The sequence below is a fragment of the Schistocerca nitens genome, chromosome 8, assembly GCF_023898315.1.
Source record: "Schistocerca nitens isolate TAMUIC-IGC-003100 chromosome 8, iqSchNite1.1, whole genome shotgun sequence".
NCBI lineage: Eukaryota > Metazoa > Arthropoda > Insecta > Orthoptera > Acrididae > Schistocerca > Schistocerca nitens.
Window position 1 is genome coordinate 61249616 of NC_064621.1, and position 17792 is coordinate 61267407.

Sequence of the window (17792 nt, forward strand, 5' to 3'; positions counted from 1 at the left end):
AATAATACTTAAGTACACACTGGTAGCAGGGGCTGTGGAGGGGGGAGTGTGCTGTTTTTTAGGTTATAGTGTCTCAGGCAATTACAGGAAGGGCATCAGTGCAAAAGGGTGCAGGGGAAATGCAGGACGAGAACAGACATAGCAACAGTTGGTATTGTAAATTGTAGCTGTGTTGGGAGAAAAACCAGAGCACCAAGTACTCAGTGCTAATAGAAAGCACTGAAGCTCAATAGTGAAAGATAATGTAAGCAGTTGAAACCAGAGATAAGAACAGCCAACATTTTTGCAAAGGATCTAGTGTGTGTGTGTGTGTGGGGGGGGGGGGGGGGGCAGGCATTCATACAATTATATTTGGCAATGGCTTCAGTCTACCAGTGTTGGCAAAATACACATCTAGAATCGGTGGTATGCATAAAAATTATCCAGAATTGTATTGAATGCTTTCCCCGAAAATTATTTTGAACAATTACTTCAGGAGCCCACTCAACTGCCAGATTTTAAATAACTCAAGATCTCAAAGATTGGTGATATTTTAGGGAAGCTTCAAACTTGAGGCGGATTTAGTTGAGGATGCTTTGAATGCTTTACCCAACAGAACCTTGTCTCAAAACCTGGCAAAAAATCTTGAGAAATTCTGAACAGATCTAAAGTACACTAGTGGCAAGACACAATTAGTACTTTCGCTGCACAATAGCGATGGTAATGTTACTGATGACTGTGCCGCTGCCGGCCGCGGTGGTCTCGCGGTTCTAGGCGCTCAGTCCGGAACCGCGCGACTGCTACGGTCGCAGGTTCGAATCCTGCCTCGGGCATGGATGTGTGTGATGTCCTTAGGTTAGTTAGGTTTAAGTAGTTCTAAGTTCTAGGGGACTGATGACCTAAGATGTTAAGTCCCATAGTGCTCAGAGCCATTTGAACCATTTGAACTGTGCCACTGAAGCGAAGTTACTAAATGTGGTTTTCCAAAATTGTTTCACCAAAGATGATGAGATAAATGTTTCAGAATTCAAATCAAGAACTGCTGCCAAGTAATGTAGAAGTAGATAACATTGGTGCGCAAAGCAGATGTTTATATGATGACTCCATGCTAGCAATCACACACAGCCTGAAGATGAAAAATAGCTAAGGTCACACCAATACTCAAGAAAGAAAATAGGACTAATCTGCTGATTTACAGACGTATATCACTAACATTGATGTGCAATAGGATATTGGAACCTATACTGTGTTCAAACATTGTGAATTACGTAGAAGAAAGCGATTTATTGACACTCAGTTGGCAGGGATTCAGAAAATATTGTTTGTGTGACACAATTAGCTCTTCATTCACACGAACTAATGAGTGCTAGCTGCGCGGAGTGGCCGTGTGGTTAGAGGTGCCATGTCGCAGATTGTCCTGCCCCTCCCACCGGAGGTTCGAGTCCTTTGGGCATGGGTGTGGGTGTTATTCTTAGCATAACTTATTTTAAGAAGTGTGTAAGTCTAGGGACCAATGATCTCAGCAGTTTGGTCCCTTAGAAATTCACATACATTTGAACATTTTAAGTGGGTGCTATCCACTTGGAATCTCAAATTGATTCCACATTTCAAGGTTCCCAGAAGTGGCTTCTAATCAAATTGCATGACTGTGGAGTACTGTCTCAAATGTGAGACTGGATTCCTAATTTCCTGTCAGAAAGTTCACAGTTCATTGTAATTGATGGAAAGTTGAGAGTGAAACAGAAATGATATCTAGCATTGCACAAGGAAGTATTAAGAGCCCTCTGCTGCTCCTAATCCATATAAATACTTTAGGAGACAATCCAAGAGGCCTTCTTAAATTGTTTGCAGACAGTGCTTTTATTTACCATCTAATAAAGTCACCAGATGATCAAAACAAGTTGCAAAATGATTTAGACAAGATGTCTGTATGGTGTGAAAAGTGGCAGTTGACCCTAAATACACTGAGGTGACAAGCTAGGAGATATCTCCTTTTTACAGGCGTAGTGCAGCAGCTCTGTGCAGCATGGACTCAACGAGTTGTTGGAAGTCTCTTGCAGAAATATTGAGCCATGCTGCCTCTGTAACCATTCATAATTGTGAAAGTGTTGCCAGTGCAGGATTTTGTGCATGAACTGTCCTCTCAATCGTCACATAGAAGTTCGATGGGATCTGTGTCGGACGATCTGGGTGGCCAGATCATTCACTCGAATTATCCAAAATGTTCTGACAAGGCACATCGCCATCCATAAAAATTCCAATGCAGTTTGGCAACGTGAAGCCCACAAATGGCTACAAATGGTCTCCAACTAGCCAAACATAATAATTTCCAGTCAATTATCGGTTCATTTGGACCAGAGGACCCAGTCCGTTCCATGTAGACACAGCCCACACCATTATGGGGCCAGCACCGGCTTGCACAGTGCCTTGTTGGCAACGTGGGTCCATGGCTTTGTGGGTTCTGCATCATACTCGAACACTACCGTCAGCTCTTACCAACTGAAACTGGGACACCTGTGACCAGGCCACAGTTTACCCATCATCTAGGGTCCAACCGATATGGTTACAAGCCTAGGAGAGAGGCGCTGCAGGAAATGATCCACTGTCAGCAAAGGCACTTAAGTCAGTCGTATGCTGCCGTAGCCCATTAACACCAGATTTCGCCATACTGGCCTAACTGATACGTTTGTCGTACGTCTCACATTGATTTCTGCATTTATTTCATGTGTTTTTGCTTGTCTGTAAGCATTTACAACTCGACGCATGTGCCACTGCTCTCTGTCGTTAAGTGAAGGCCATCGGGAACTGCATTACCCGTGGTGAGAGGTGATGCCAGACATTTGGCATTCTCAGCACACTCTTTGACACTGTGGATTTTGGAATATTGAATCCCCTAATGAGTTCTTTAATAGAATGTCCCATGGATCTAGATCCAATTCTTCCCTAATCCTCATTCAAAGTTTGTGAATTCCCATTGTGCATCCATAATTACATTGGAAACATTTTGATAAAGCATACAAAAATGAAGACTGTGAATTCAACTAAATACTTATGGATTAAAATTATGAATAATTGAAACTGGAATGATCACATGGTTAATATTGTGGAGGAAGTGAACTAAAGACTGTGTTTTACTGGCAGAGCACGGAGAAGATGCAACAGGTCTACTAAAGAGATTGCTTACACTACGCATGTCCATCCTCTTCTGGAGTACTGCTGTATGATATGGGGTCTGCATTAGATGGGACAGACGGAGGACATTGAAACAGTTCAAAGATGGCATTTTTTTGTACTATTGTGAAATAGGAGGGAGACAGTGTCACAGATATGATAAATGAGTTGGGATGTGTTGTTGCAAGATCTTTCCGCAAAATTTCAATCGCCAACCTTCTCTTCCAAATGTGAAAATATCTTTTTGGTGCCCCTTACATAGAGAGAGATGGTCCTGAGTATTATAATAAAATTTGAGAAAACAGAGCTCACACAAAAAGATTTGCATGTATTGTACGAAAGTGGAACAGTAGAGAAATAGCTAGAAGGTGGTTTAATGAACTGTCTGCCACGCACTTAATAGTGAATTCATCTGACATGTGCTCCTATGGCTTGGCAATTCAACAGGCCAACTGATGAATATTCTTATTTACTTTATTTTTTATAACCGATTTCTGTGTGCAATCACAAAGATGTATGTTAGCCTTTTTATATTCAATACACCTGTTATCACGCAGCTCATAATGTACATCAGTTTCAATCTATATACGTTCTACATTCCTACTGGGTAATATTAATTTAGTAACATCTCTAAAATGATGCCAAGGTCTTTTGGTCAAGGAACGCTCAACACAAATGGATGAAGAGACACAGAATAGACCTGAGCCTGTATAATACTATCAGTAATTGAGGTGCATCAGTTTAACATGGTTATTAAGCAGAATAAAGAGTCAATTATTATTTGTAACTATAAATATCATATTTTGTTACTCTTATTTTAAGAAAGAGACATTGAACTGGAGGTGGAATTTTTGTTTTTAAACATTTTATTTCCTGCTGTTTGTAATGTTCATATACATACACATCATACCTTGACACTTCATAACCAATCACCAAAACATGAGAAAGAAATTAGTTGCTGGGTATAGGAATAACTAAAATTATTATCCAGTTTCATAAAGTGTTATGCTGTATTTTATGTCCATTTAAAAAATGTTCAATTTTGTAAGGTTTTTTGTTGTAAACTTGGATGAGTAGTGTGACTGGGAATGTCTAAATTCACCCATTGCAGTAAAAACTGTTAGTTTATTAATTTTGAACTAAACTCAGTACCGTGACAAAAAATAAAAACACCTACAGCCGTCCTTATGATTTTATTTTATTTTGTCGCTAGCAGTTTCGACACTTCATTGCATCATCTTCAGGCTGTTTTGATGCAGTAGAGATTGATACGATCCCCACGCATAACCCATCAGTTGCCAGCATTACTGGATTCGCAGATAATGTGTCAGCACTCCAACCATCAACATTATCTGCATCATCTTCAGGTTGTTTTGATGTGGTACAGGTTGATATGATCCCCACGCATAACCCATCAGTTGCCAGCATTACTGGATTCGCAGATAATGTGTCAGCACTCCAACCATCAACATTATCTGTGAATCCAGTAATGCTGGCAACTGATGGGTTATGCGTGGGGATCGTATCAACCTGTACCACATCAAAACAGCCTGAAGATGATGCAATGAAGCGTTGAAACTGGTAGCAACAAAGTAAAATAAAATCATAAGGACGGCTGTAGGTGTTTTTATTTTTTGTCACAATGGTAAACGGCCGTCGTCCCAGAGATGTCCTGCTAAAAGGATGGACATAAAAAAACATAAACTCAGTACAGCTTCATAGGACGACAGTCCACACTTGAGCACAACTGAGACGCACATTTTGATGATGTGTAGGAGATGCCCACTGTGGCAAGACAACCGAGCGAGGTGGCACAGTGGTTAGACACTGGACTCGCATTCGGGAGGACGACGGTTCAATCCCGCGTCCGGCCATCCTGATTTAGGTTTTCCGTGATTTCCCTAAATCGCTCCAGGCAAATGCCGGGATGGTTCCTTTCAAAGGGCACGGCCGACTTCCTTCCCCATCCTTCCCTAATCCGATAAGACCGATGACCTCGCTGTCTGGTCTCCTTCCCCAAACAAACCAACCAACCTGTGGCAAGATCTGTGATCATTGGAAGTGGTGATGAGTTGGGAGGTACCATGGATAATCAGGAGCACTATACCACGAGGCTGTGAGCTCACAGGCTGTCAAGACACAGGCCTGTTTGTGTGAGTAGTTGACTGACGTCCAGTGGCCGACGATGCCAGCAAAGGCACGAGATGGTGCCATCTGGTGGATAGGAGAAGTGGCTGGCTTAGTGGTTCAAAGTATAGACTCGTGATGGCTATCATTCAGCCTGGAGCAGAATGCACTGTTGAGGGACTGATTAGCGACCTAAGTACCTGTCAGTGGAGGAATACAGGTGCAGCGACACATGGGCATATTATGGCACGGACACAAGTAGGCGCCTGCGACCGCAGTGCTGATTACTGCGACCTGAATGCCACATAACAGCATGGCTTGCGCCCCCAGCTCTGTGGTGGCTGCCAGAGTCTTTGAGGTAAACAGTCCATTTAATGTTCTATTGACAAACAAACAACCTCCCACCCCCGGGTAAAGCAGGGGTGTACCTTGCCCTGCGAGGCATCTCTGTGCGTGCGATGGCGAAGTGCAACAGACCAGCCCTGCATATACATTTTAAACAGTGAAAAGAAAATATAGCTGAGGTAGAGCTGGCCAGGAGTTTCCAAGAAGTCTCAACCCAAGGCCTGGAAGACCGCGTGACAGGATTGGTTCACACGGCGGGATTGGTGATACCGGCAGGGAGGACAACAGTAGCTAGGGATGGTGCTGAGAGGGCCGACTGTGACAAGGCTGGTGGTAACTGCAGAAGTGGCTGCACAGACGGCCACGGTGGTGTCGGCGGAGACGTTTGGGCCGGCCGCAGAGGCAGTGGCAGTGAGGGCGGGCCGTGATAGGGCCCGAGGTGACTAGAGGGGCAGCAGTAATCAGGCTGGTGATGACTGAACCATAGCTAAAGGGGTGATAATAAGAAGTTTGTGTCCAGTATTGTTGTGCGCAAGGGCTGGGATGCCAGAGAATTCTTAACAATAAGCAGAGTGCTGCACAGTATGATAACAATGCAACAGACTCAACAGAAGCTGGAGCAGCTTGTTGTACATAAACTCCTGAGCACTCTGTCTGAAAGCTGGTCCTTATCGAGCCCATTCAAACACTGTGAGAGTGACTGTAAATCCTGAGTAAGCAGAGAGAGATTCTGTAGCACGCCCAGAATTGCCTGACACTGGAATGGAAGTGCCTTAGGCAATGACAGCTCCTGAAATTGAACAGACGTGGTACACAGAAAGAGGAGGAATACACCTAGGAACTGCTGGAAACAACACAGGCCAACAACATCGTGCAAGAGTATGACCATTAGAAAACACACGAATGGAGTGTCTGAACTGTGCTGAAGAGAGAACATTGCCCATTACTTGCTTCTACTGAGAAATGTGTACAGTAACTGCAAAATGAACTCCTATTGAAAGCGAGACAACCACACAAATGAACACATATATGTAACCCAAAATGGAACAGTCCATGTCCTATACACAGTTGGTCACTTGCACTGAGGTAGATTTGAATACAAACTGTCTCAACACAATAACACGGAGCTGAACTGGCGCATAAGCAAAAATGCGTTCGCTGGAAAAACACAAGACGAATTGAGAAAGAATTAACTCAAGCTCCAGCAGAAATGAAGAAAGACACATCACTGAAACATATGTGAGGCAGCAGCCTCTGTGGTGTCACCGCCAGACACCACACTTACTAGGTGGTAGCCTTTAAATCGGCCGCGGTCCGCTAGTATACGTCGGACCCGCGTGTCGCCACTGTCAGTGATAGCAGACCGAGCGCCACCACACGGCAGGTCTAGAGAGACGTACGAGCACTCGCCCCAGTTGTACAGCCGACGTTCATAGCAATGGTTCACTGACAAATACGCTCTCATTTGCCGAGACGATAGTTAGCATAGCCTTCAGCTACATTTGCTACGACCTAGCAAGGCGCCGTATTCAATTGATATTGAGATTCTATTAATGTATCATCAAGAGCGATGTTCTACAAATGTGGATTAAAGTTAAGTATTCCAGAAGCTACGTACTTTTCTTTATAGCATTCATTATGTATCCTGTTTCAGACCTCACGCCAGCCTGCGTGAGTTTAAGCGCGTGCCTTTCGGCTTCCTCTCATTGTGTCTAGGCTGTCTTGTCTAGACACAACAGCCTCCTCATCCCTGTTGTGTCTGGGCAGTGCCATGCTCGGGAAGAGGGCTGGCTGCGGCAGCATCGGGCTACGTGTGGAGGAGGTTGGCTGCTAGAGCCCATTCAAATGAGAGCTGGAGCTGGACCTGGAGCTGCAGTCAGCAAACCTTTACTGGGTGCTTGAGTTTGTGAATCGTGAACAGGCTATGTATTGAAAATCCATATGACCCAAGAGTTTCACACCTGGGAGAGTCAGCCTCATCGCCAGTGGTATATCCTTAGCTGAGTGGTGCAACTGGTAGAGGTTGAATTCACCTGTTGGAATAACAACTCTACTTGTTTGTTTTATTAACCTGCAACTAAACACATCACACCATCAGAGAATGACAGTCCATGCTCGAGTACAGCTGAAAAGCACAGCTTGACGATGTGTAGCTGGTGCCAACACTAGCACAACGATCGTCAGAAATGGTGATGAGCTGAGAGAAACCGTGGATGATTGGTGGCAGTGTATCATGAAGCTGTGAGCTCCTGGGCTGTCGAGATGCAGCCCCAAGTGCAGGAGTGGCTGATAAATGTCCAGTGGCTGACAATCCCGGCAGAGGCGCGAGGAACTACAGCAGCACAGATGTAGTGATCCAAAATGTAGGTCTTAGGCTGCTGTTAGCCCGGAGCAGGAATGGCTGTCGAGGGGCTGAGAGGTCACCTAAGCACCCATCAACAGAGAAATACAGATGTGGCTTCACATGGACACGTGACTGATTATCATGACTGGTACCTATGTATCATCGTGGCTTGCAACCGCAGACACTGTGGCAGTTGCCGGAATCTTGGCAGTAAACAGCCCAGTGAATTTTCTGTTGACAAACAATCTTTTAAGGTGAAGAAGTGACCGAAATACAGGTTCTCTGTCCTGCATATACATTCTCAAACATTAAAAAGAAAATATAGTATATAAAATGCTCAACCAAGCTGCATAACCTGCGACTCTACAAATGAGATATTGAGATATTACCAAATTAGAATCCTTCCCACCCCCCTCTCCACTTCTTTCCCCCAAAAATAAATCATGAACTAATATTTTCATTAAAAAAAACTGAATTAAGACCTGGAAGACTGTTGTGGACGGTTTCATTGAATAGCAACTCAAATGAAAAAAAGAAAAGATAATAAAAAGAAATTTGGGCAAGATGAAGATTTACACATGTGCTTTCTTAGACGGGACATCTGCCTATGACAGCATCTGACAGGACACTTACTCAGTATCATCAGTGTCCTTCCCTATTAGAAATTGCTATGCTAACTGACAACATGTTGAGCAGCATTTTCTTTAAACTACTGTTAGAGTAATCTAATACTCTTTGAATAGAAACTAAGTGAACCTGCATCAGAAGAATCTTGATTGGCATGTCTCGTGTTCAACTATTAGTTTGACCTCCCATAAACAAATTCCAAGAATCTCATCTTTGTCAATGTTTGCTTCCTAAAGCGGAAAAAGGTAGCTAAATGGAGAACATTAAAATTTCTGTGCAAAACCTTTTCTGCAAAATCTTTTCTGCAAAACCTGTTCTATCTTTTCCCAGCATTGTGTGGAATTTAGCAGATGACATTTGTCTAGAATATAAATTATGAATTCTGCTTTGGACTTTAATAAATTCAACTATTGCCAATGTTAGTTCCCTGATCCTGAATTTTTGAGAGTTAGATGGTCCCTCTGTACCCTGCTGTACCCTTTCAGTGCTTTTCATTGTGATAAATCATGATGATATTCCATTTACTGTGTGAACACATGATCGTTTGACAAGATGCTACCATGGTACCCTGTAACAATTGATCACCAAAGTAAATCAACCTTAAATGATGCCCCACAATCATTTTCGGATGATACATAAACTTTTGTTGGCTGGATCTGTCTGCATTTTTGATCTAACTGCTGAAGACCATTAAAATGTCGGAGTTTCTAGTAGTATTCTTACCTTAAGGTTTGACAGCTGTGATGCCTGTTTAACCTTTCATCAAATATGAGGCACAGGAACCTCACTGAACCATTAATGTGGAAAATGACAGTTATTAAAAAATAAGTGTTACAGTAAGGTTACTACAGACATGGCTAAAATGGGCAAATACTGTTTTTTTTCTGTAGAAAATGTAAAAACCTTTCTTTCTTGCCCATTCCTCCAGTCTTGGAAATAATAGTTATAATTGAGAAGTTACAGTTTTGAAACTGTAGGAAGATCTGCAAATCATAAAATTATCAATAGACAAAAAAATTTCCTCTGGACACTTCACCATATCATTTACATGATGTGTAGATACAGCTGGAGGCTACCAGTCTCTTTCATCAAATTTGTCCCCTGTTCAATTGGAGATTACCTACTATAAAGGGAAGATTTTATAGCAAATATGCAAACTTTCACAGCAGCTGTGAACATGCCTGTGTGTACTATATAGTACCAGAGGTGTGTCAGAAGTAGAAATGGATTTGTGTAGGGAAGCTTCCTGTGTGAATGCCTCCTGTTTGATCAAATTATCAAATATTTTATTTTTGGAACTCAGTTAAGATGCAATTTTATTTACATACAGTGGTTTCCTATGTAGCTTGTGAGAGTGACACTAAAATAACTGATAGTATATGTGCTATTGTACATTCCGTCTTTGGTTTTTGTAAGGGTGCCATATTGGCTGTCCTTCATGAATCAGGAGTGTAGTCTCTGTGACCAGATTGCCTTAAAAATGCGAAGGCAAATCTCTCTTGTTAACAACATCCTGTCCAGAGACTGTTTATATATGTAGCTTAAGGTTAAGCTCACACACACCTCCTCCCTGAACAGCCTCCCCTCCCCCCCCCCACCTCCCGTGTCCCTGCACCTGTTACTTAGACCACTTTATCAGAGATCCCACAAATTCGCACATGGGCCTTTGGAACTAGGGTGTCCAATTACTGGGATCCAGAAATTATTGGTAGAAACATCTGCTACTCCCTTCAGTTATCCAATAGCTTGTTGCTTTGATTAGTCAAATAACAGATTTGTGCTCTACCTAAGTCCATGGCCATATTCAGCAAGAGAAGTGGTGGACAGATGCCAGATTTTTGCGAATTGACCTTGCAGCCTGCCCTACCACACATGAACATACCAATGCAGTACCAGTTTGAGGCAATCCAGAGCCTGTAACGGATATTTAATAGTAGCATGCATACCAGAAGTGATTTGTTAAGAAATTTCAAAAGTATTTCCCTATTTACCACTATTCTCCTTGAAACTGGAAATGACATAACTGTGAGTTCTTAAAGCTTCCAGTACTGATGCACCTTCAGTTCACTTTTATTTCTCACCTTACCAGCCAAAGTCGAGAACTAAAAATGTAAATGTTGAATGTATTCACACAAATCTGAACGTTACCCCAAAAGTGTTCAAAATATTAGCAAATCACTCTAGGAAGACACTATCCCTGTTAAGACAAACAGTATTTTTTTAATTGTTCCAAGGCAGTATGAAGAATTTTCAGGAAATTTGACTATAGTCACACATTAATGTTCTGTAATTAATAAAACTGATATTTCTCAGAATATGTGCTTTTCAACGCTTTGTGGATCATATCAGGATCTTATCATTGTGGAATGTTTTTATTTGAATGTTTACCTAGCAGATATAGCAAAAATACTGTTAGATATTCATCATTTATGTATATCGTTCTTTGATATAAAGTTATTATTCTGTTTTTTGATCTACAGCAGTGAGATAAAAATACATCACAGATCCCACAGACAGACAGACTGTACACAGTAATTGGAAGAAAGCATAGGTCACACCATATCTACAAGAATTTGCAGAAGTGATCGACAAAACTATTGGCAAATGAAATGACTGCCACCTCCAGGCCAACCAGCATAGATTCCATAAACATCACTCATGTGAAACCTATCACATGCCTTCCTCCTGTATCAACCTGAAACCATAGATAAAGGCGATTATATAGATGCAGTATTCTGTGACTTTAAAAACAGCATTTGACTGAATACCACACGAACACTTACTAATGAAACTATGATCATATGAGAGATATCAAATGAAATTTGCTACTCAATTGAGTATTTTCTCAGTAGAGAGGATGCAGCATGTTATCTTTGAGTCATTGACAAAAGCTCTTGTTTGAATTTCAAAGCGAAAATATTGACAGTTTGGTCTAATTCTCCAGAAATGTAAAATTGTGAACTTCACAAAACGCAGAAACATAGTATCCTATAACTTGAATATTCACAAATCACAGTTGGACTCGGGCAAGTTATACAAAAGCTTAGGTGTAACAATTTGCAGGAATATGAAGTGGAATGATCACGTTGGCTGCTCCATAAGTAAAGCAGGTTCATTGGTAGGATCTGAGAAATGCAATAAGTCTATGGAGTCCTACTAAACTCTCATGTGACCCATCCTAGAATACTGCTCAAATATATGGGACCCATACAAATAGGACTAGCAGAGAATATTGATCATACTCAAAGAAGGGCAGCATGAATGGTCCCAAGTATGTCGGCCCCGTGGAGAGAGACCTGGAAATGTCGAAAAATCTAAACTAGGAGACACTTGAAGATAGATGCATACTATCCTGAGAAAGCCTACTTAAAAAGTTTAAAGAACCAGTAGTAAGTGAGTGATCTAGGAATATGCTACAGTTTCCTACGTAGCTCTTCCAAAGAGACATAATTAAACTAAATACAGAACATCCAGAGGCATTTGAGTTGTCAATTTTCCTCCACTTTGTAACCTCCCCCCTCCTTGCTACTTCCATCTATTGTCACATTAAGCAATAAGCAAAGTCTCTTATGAAGATTTGAGATGAATTAAGATTACAATGAATTAAGATTACAATGAACTTTCTAGTTTACTTAGCTTGTCATGTTGAGTTGGCTCCAATTCTTCTTGTCTAGGGGTCTGCTTCTTGCAGCTGAAAGTCACATCAGGTCACCATGGTTGGATTGAACAAAATAAATTTGTAGAATGTTGTTGCAGAGTTTTTGTTGTTATGTAAATATTTTGTCTGACATTTTAGTACATCATACAGTCTTTTGATTTTTCACATTAACGAAGCCAAAATTACACTGTTTGCACAAAAATACGTCCGATCACATCAGAGGCATTCTCAAGACTCTCTCACTGTGCAGAAATCACGATGTTCCAAATGGTTTACAATTTTTTGTAACAAATGGATTTCTACTAATTTCTGTTACATTATTAATTTCGATTATTATTTCATAAACAAATCCAGAAATAAACATAGTAAACAGTACAGGATTGTGTAATTAATAATAGAAATTTTGAGTGTACGAGTAATTTGTAATTTCAAATGTTTGTGAAAAAAATAATTTTAACTGTACATTCAGAACTAGTACTTACATTATAACACCGAAACTAAAATATTTTATAAAGTAATTCCTTTTCATTAATTTTAGCTTGAAATATAGCATACTTTCTCTAAAATTATATGAAAGTTTACAGAAAACTAACTGAGATAATATTGACCTCTCCAAAATTCGAAAAGTAATACTTGTCTCAACAATTACTGTTGGGGAAAAGTAATGCTAGAGGGGGCTATCCCATTGCAGCTTCATGCACAATTGGATTACACTTTCTTGAACAGAGGTCTGACTTTGGTATATTTCAACACACCAGGAAGATTTCTTCCAACTTAAACAACATACACAGTTCCTGATGGATTCTCTGGGCATTTATTTTAATGTGAAAATTCTTGTTATTTACACATTCTGGTACCCAAAATGCTATTCCTACAGCTTATTTTCTTTAATTTTAAAGTGCGTATCATTGTCAGCTTCATGTGTAGTGTATTACTCTAATGAAAATACTAGAATATTCTTCTCTGAGTAACTGGATTTTCCATTGTTTGATTAACTGGAGTGACTGTAGCAGATAATTCGTGTTTAATTTTCTAGGTGAATGGTAAGAGTGAAATCTATGAGCTCCTGTGCATTCTGGATTTTAATAACGTCCGTAAACGGATGTCAGTAATACTTAGAAAAAATGGACAATTAAGGCTGTACTGCAAAGGGGCTGACAATGTGATCTATGAGCGATTAAAAGATGGTGACATCGATATAAAAACAAAAACGCAGGAACATTTAAATGTAAGTTGTTACTATACTACTGTCTGTTAACCAGTTTCCAATGCATTGAATCATTTCCCATAGGTTTGGTTGTTATTTAGACAAAGGTTTTTAAATGAGATGATGATTGTAACTCGTATTTGTTTTCACACTCATGGCAACAATAAAATTGTTTTAGTGCACTCTTAATTCATATTTCATTTTTTATGTTTAAAACTTTTGATTTCAGTTGTTCCAGAAATATACTCATTACAGAAAAAATGAAAAGTTTTAAATTTTTATTTTTGGTGCCCATACAAGTTAGGAAAATATATAGAATTTTATTGCCTTCTGTACAGAAATGGGATTATTTCATAGATATGTAGCATTTGATAATACTGATTGTCACCTATTTTTGTATGTTTTATAACACAATCACATGAACATTTAGATACTTCCAATAACACCATTAAGTAGCAAGAAATGATAAGAGATGTGAAAAGAATGGCACACACTTCAGGCCTGCAAGAAGGATGAAGAAATTGCGTCAGACAGTCATTCAGTAATTGTTATGAGGTTGTCATGTCACAAGACATGATTAATAATAAGATAAACACAGTTGTTAGGAGTGATAAATTGTTTATTTTGGATGAGTCTGTACAGCTGTTGCTGTATGTCACAATGCAAATTTGCAGTGGTTATGATGCATTGGTTTTGATATCTCATGTTTGTATCACCCCTTTTATTGTTTGTGCTGCATGTGCTTCTTGGCAAAAAGAACATTTTTTTTCTGTCTCTATCACACTGAGATTTCAGTCCAGTAGTCATTGTCATTATGAATGAGAAAGATTGATATAAACAGTATGCAATTCTGAAACAGTTTACTGTTATGCACATTTGGCTGTGAAGTATTTTCCTGAGTTGGGAATTATACTGCTGCTGTCATTCATATTCTTATGACTGGCATGGCACTGGTCATTAATTGTGTGTTTACATCTTTAAGTTGTGGGACAGACACTGAATCAAAACAGAGATTCCCTCTTTTATAATAGTACATACATGTGACTTCCTGCATGCACTTGTGAGGCTGTAGCACATCCCAACATGTCCATATGATGACAATATTCCAAAGCAAGATAATTCGGACTGACCAGTTACTGACAGGACAAAACTGTTCTGTGTTATGTCATTTAATATGTGGTTTCTGGCATCATACAATTATCAATTGTGGCTCATTATTCTGTGTAGGATAATGTTTATGCTCATTAGATGCCTGTAATATTATTTTTGTTTGTGAGGGATTTCTGCAACGTAATTACATGCTTCAATTAATGGGGCTTTGTATAAAGAGGTTCAGTGAAATTTCATATAAATTATTTTTGAATGCTATATCTACATGAGAACAGCAGTGAGCGTAAAAAAAGTTGGTTGATATTAGTGTCAGTACGAAGTGTTCAGCATTGGACTATGGCAAATGTAGTACCTGAAGAATTGGATTCACTATTTAATTAATTATTTCACTTTTTGTGGATGTTATAGACATTAGCCACCGTAACATTTCATTTTAAAGTGAAAACCTTGTAATAATGTAGAATACCACTTTCAGAAATTTGCAGGAGAGGGCCTGCGTACTTTGTGCCTTGCTATTCGTGACCTGGATGAGGTGTTTTTCAACAATTGGAAACAACGTCACCAGGAAGCAGCTGTGTCTATGGATAATCGGGAAGAAAAATTAGATGCAATTTATGAAGAAATTGAGAAAGACATGACTTTATTAGGTAAATATTGGTCTCGGAACTGTTTTGTATTTGAAAGATCGTGTATGTATCTTATGATAATGCAAACTCTGTGACAGAAACAAGAAACAAAAATGAGGCAAGTGAACCACTTACCTACAATAAATAGACACATAACAAATCGGAACGTTGCACTAACTTTTAAGGGCAAAATAAACTGAAGAAATGAATAGAAGTTTGTGTTAGGGAGGGTACTGGTCTGGTTTAGTCTGTGTAGCTGTGTTACCTATACTGCTCGAGAGAGAGAGAGAGAGAGAGAGAGAGAGAGAGAGAGAGAGAGAGAGAGAAGGGGGGGGGGTGTTAATTTATCAGGTGTGTCTAGGTGCCACCCTTCAGTCTTCTGCAGGTGAGATTCCCTTCCTGTTTTTTATTTTTTGCTTAGATATTTTTTAATGCCTCTGTCTGTAAAACTGTGATGGCAATTCAGATGTGGAAGTAATACCCAATTTGGTAATACAATAATTTCTGGTTTTGATGTCTACAGGAGCGACAGCTATTGAAGACAAACTTCAAGATGGAGTTCCACAAACTATTGCCAATTTGGGACTGGCTGGTATAAAGATTTGGGTGTTGACAGGTGATAAACAAGGTAATATATCAGTTGCAGATTTTATATTATTGTAATTGTAACAGAACTGGATTTTACAAATGTGTTGACGAGATAGATGACACAGTGCTTAAGGCAATGGGTTTGTATTTGGAAGGAGAAGGTTCAAACTGCTTTATAACCATTCTGAGTTAGGTTTTCCAGGGTTTCTCCAAATCACTCAAGGGAAACAGTAGGACTGATCCTTCTGAAAAGGACACAGGAAATGGCTTTCTTTATGCTTGTCTAATCTGAGCTTCTGCTCTTTCTCTTTTGCCTCCTCTATTGGCAGAAAATTAAACTGTAATATTTTTTAATTTTTTTCTTCCACTTACTACAGACATATTCCTAGTGGTATTGCACTCATTCAGCTGACAGAAGTTTGTATAGTGTTAGTCAAAGTCACAACTTTAATTGAGTACTTCACCAACTATTCTACAATATACAAAACAGCAGTAGATTGGGATGGTGGTGGGCGGCAGAATTCCCTGGCAAATTGTCGCAAGCAAGAGCAGATAGCTGAATATTTCATTAGAAAATTCAAACTTAATTTCTGCAGACATCTTCCTTCAAATCCATTGTAGTGGACCTGAATGAGATAGAAGCATAGCACCTGTCACAGTGTCATGTATTGACTGCTTTTTGACTTGTAGATTGTTAAGCTTAAGGCTGCTGTAGCCAGCAAGGAGACTCCAAGGTAGGAAGTCAAAGACACAATGCAGAGAGCTAGCAGAAGTGTTAGCTTAGGTTGCCAGAGGCAAACAGTAATGAGTAGAACTGCGCAAACAGTGGTCCCAACTCAAGAGAGACCTCAGGGTTGGATGAAGTAATGTCAGAGACTGTTGTTGCCAGCGACAGTAGGAAAAGCAGTGTCATTAAGCTTTCAGCCAGGTTATGGTGCTACCAAATTTGGAGTTTTAGTGTAAAAGCCAGGAACATCTCTGACTACAGAGTAGGGGAAGGGAAGCCATCTGAATGTGGTCAACCAGGATAACTCTGGAGGTGAAGAGTTGCACATCATATTGGCTGATGCCTGTGAAATGCTGCTGAGTTTGCTGCTGACTACAGATAGAGAAACAGGGCACAGCTGCAATCCTTTTAAAAACCCTCGATTTTCGTATTCAAGGGAGTCAGATTGTTAGGTGCCCACGGTGTGTCACTTGTCACCAGCTTCTGGTAAACTCCAAGAAGTATGTTCTCTCACTTGGAATGACGATCTCAAAGTTAATACTTTACAGTGCAGCTAGTGATTGCTACTTCTGTTAGCTCTTGCCCCCCAGGGACTCAATAGTGACATCTGTTGTGCAACCATTCACTTCATTTGCTTTTCTAGTGCTTAGAATTAGCTTGCAATGTAGCAGTTTCTCTGAAGAAAATAAATAAGTTTATTCAGACACTGAGTCCCTAGAGTCACGTGCACGTACCCTACAGAGTTCCAAAATCTGCGCCTCTCAATATTACCCTGTAAGTGTGCTTGGAACTGATCCAAGCACTCAACCTGCCATCACTGGAAGTTTGTCTTTCTGAAATTTCTTCGAACGTTGTCAAAATTGCAGACTGACCTGTAATCCTCAGTTTCCCCCCTTTGTCCTATGCTAGGACAAAACAACTGCACGCATAATCAACATGATTTCCATCATAAAAAGTCACTAATGAAAAGCTGTCCCAAACAGTGCCTTTCACACTAGGGGCATATTCTTTAGAATCTTCCCTCTCCCGCCCACCCCTCCCCACTTATATTTACATACTATGATCCTGCAGTAAGCAATTACATGGGTTGGCCATTTGAGGACGAGACACTTCACTGAGCATGAATGAAGTCGAATTCAACAACCCACAGGATCCAAAGCAACTGCATTGGTATCTACTAGACTTTCACAGAATTAGATACAATAAGCATTCTGCATGTGCATAAGTGCCACATTCAGACCTTTGGTCTAAAGACATGTTAGCAGATCTGTTAGAAAAAAGGA

At 40.2% G+C, this 17792-nt stretch overlaps 1 protein-coding gene across 3 annotated transcripts in view; it reads left to right on the forward strand.

The window, feature by feature from the left end:
- LOC126198433 (phospholipid-transporting ATPase ID) overlaps positions 1-17792 on the forward strand; it is an 896650-nt gene that overhangs the window by 766549 nt on the left and 112309 nt on the right. For all 3 annotated transcript variants that reach the window (XM_049934743.1, XM_049934741.1, XM_049934742.1), the window contains 3 exons: positions 13288-13479; positions 15044-15215; positions 15718-15822. In XM_049934743.1, coding sequence (XP_049790700.1) covers positions 13288-13479; positions 15044-15215; positions 15718-15822 — 469 coding nt within the window. The remainder of the gene's footprint in view (positions 1-13287; positions 13480-15043; positions 15216-15717; positions 15823-17792) is intronic.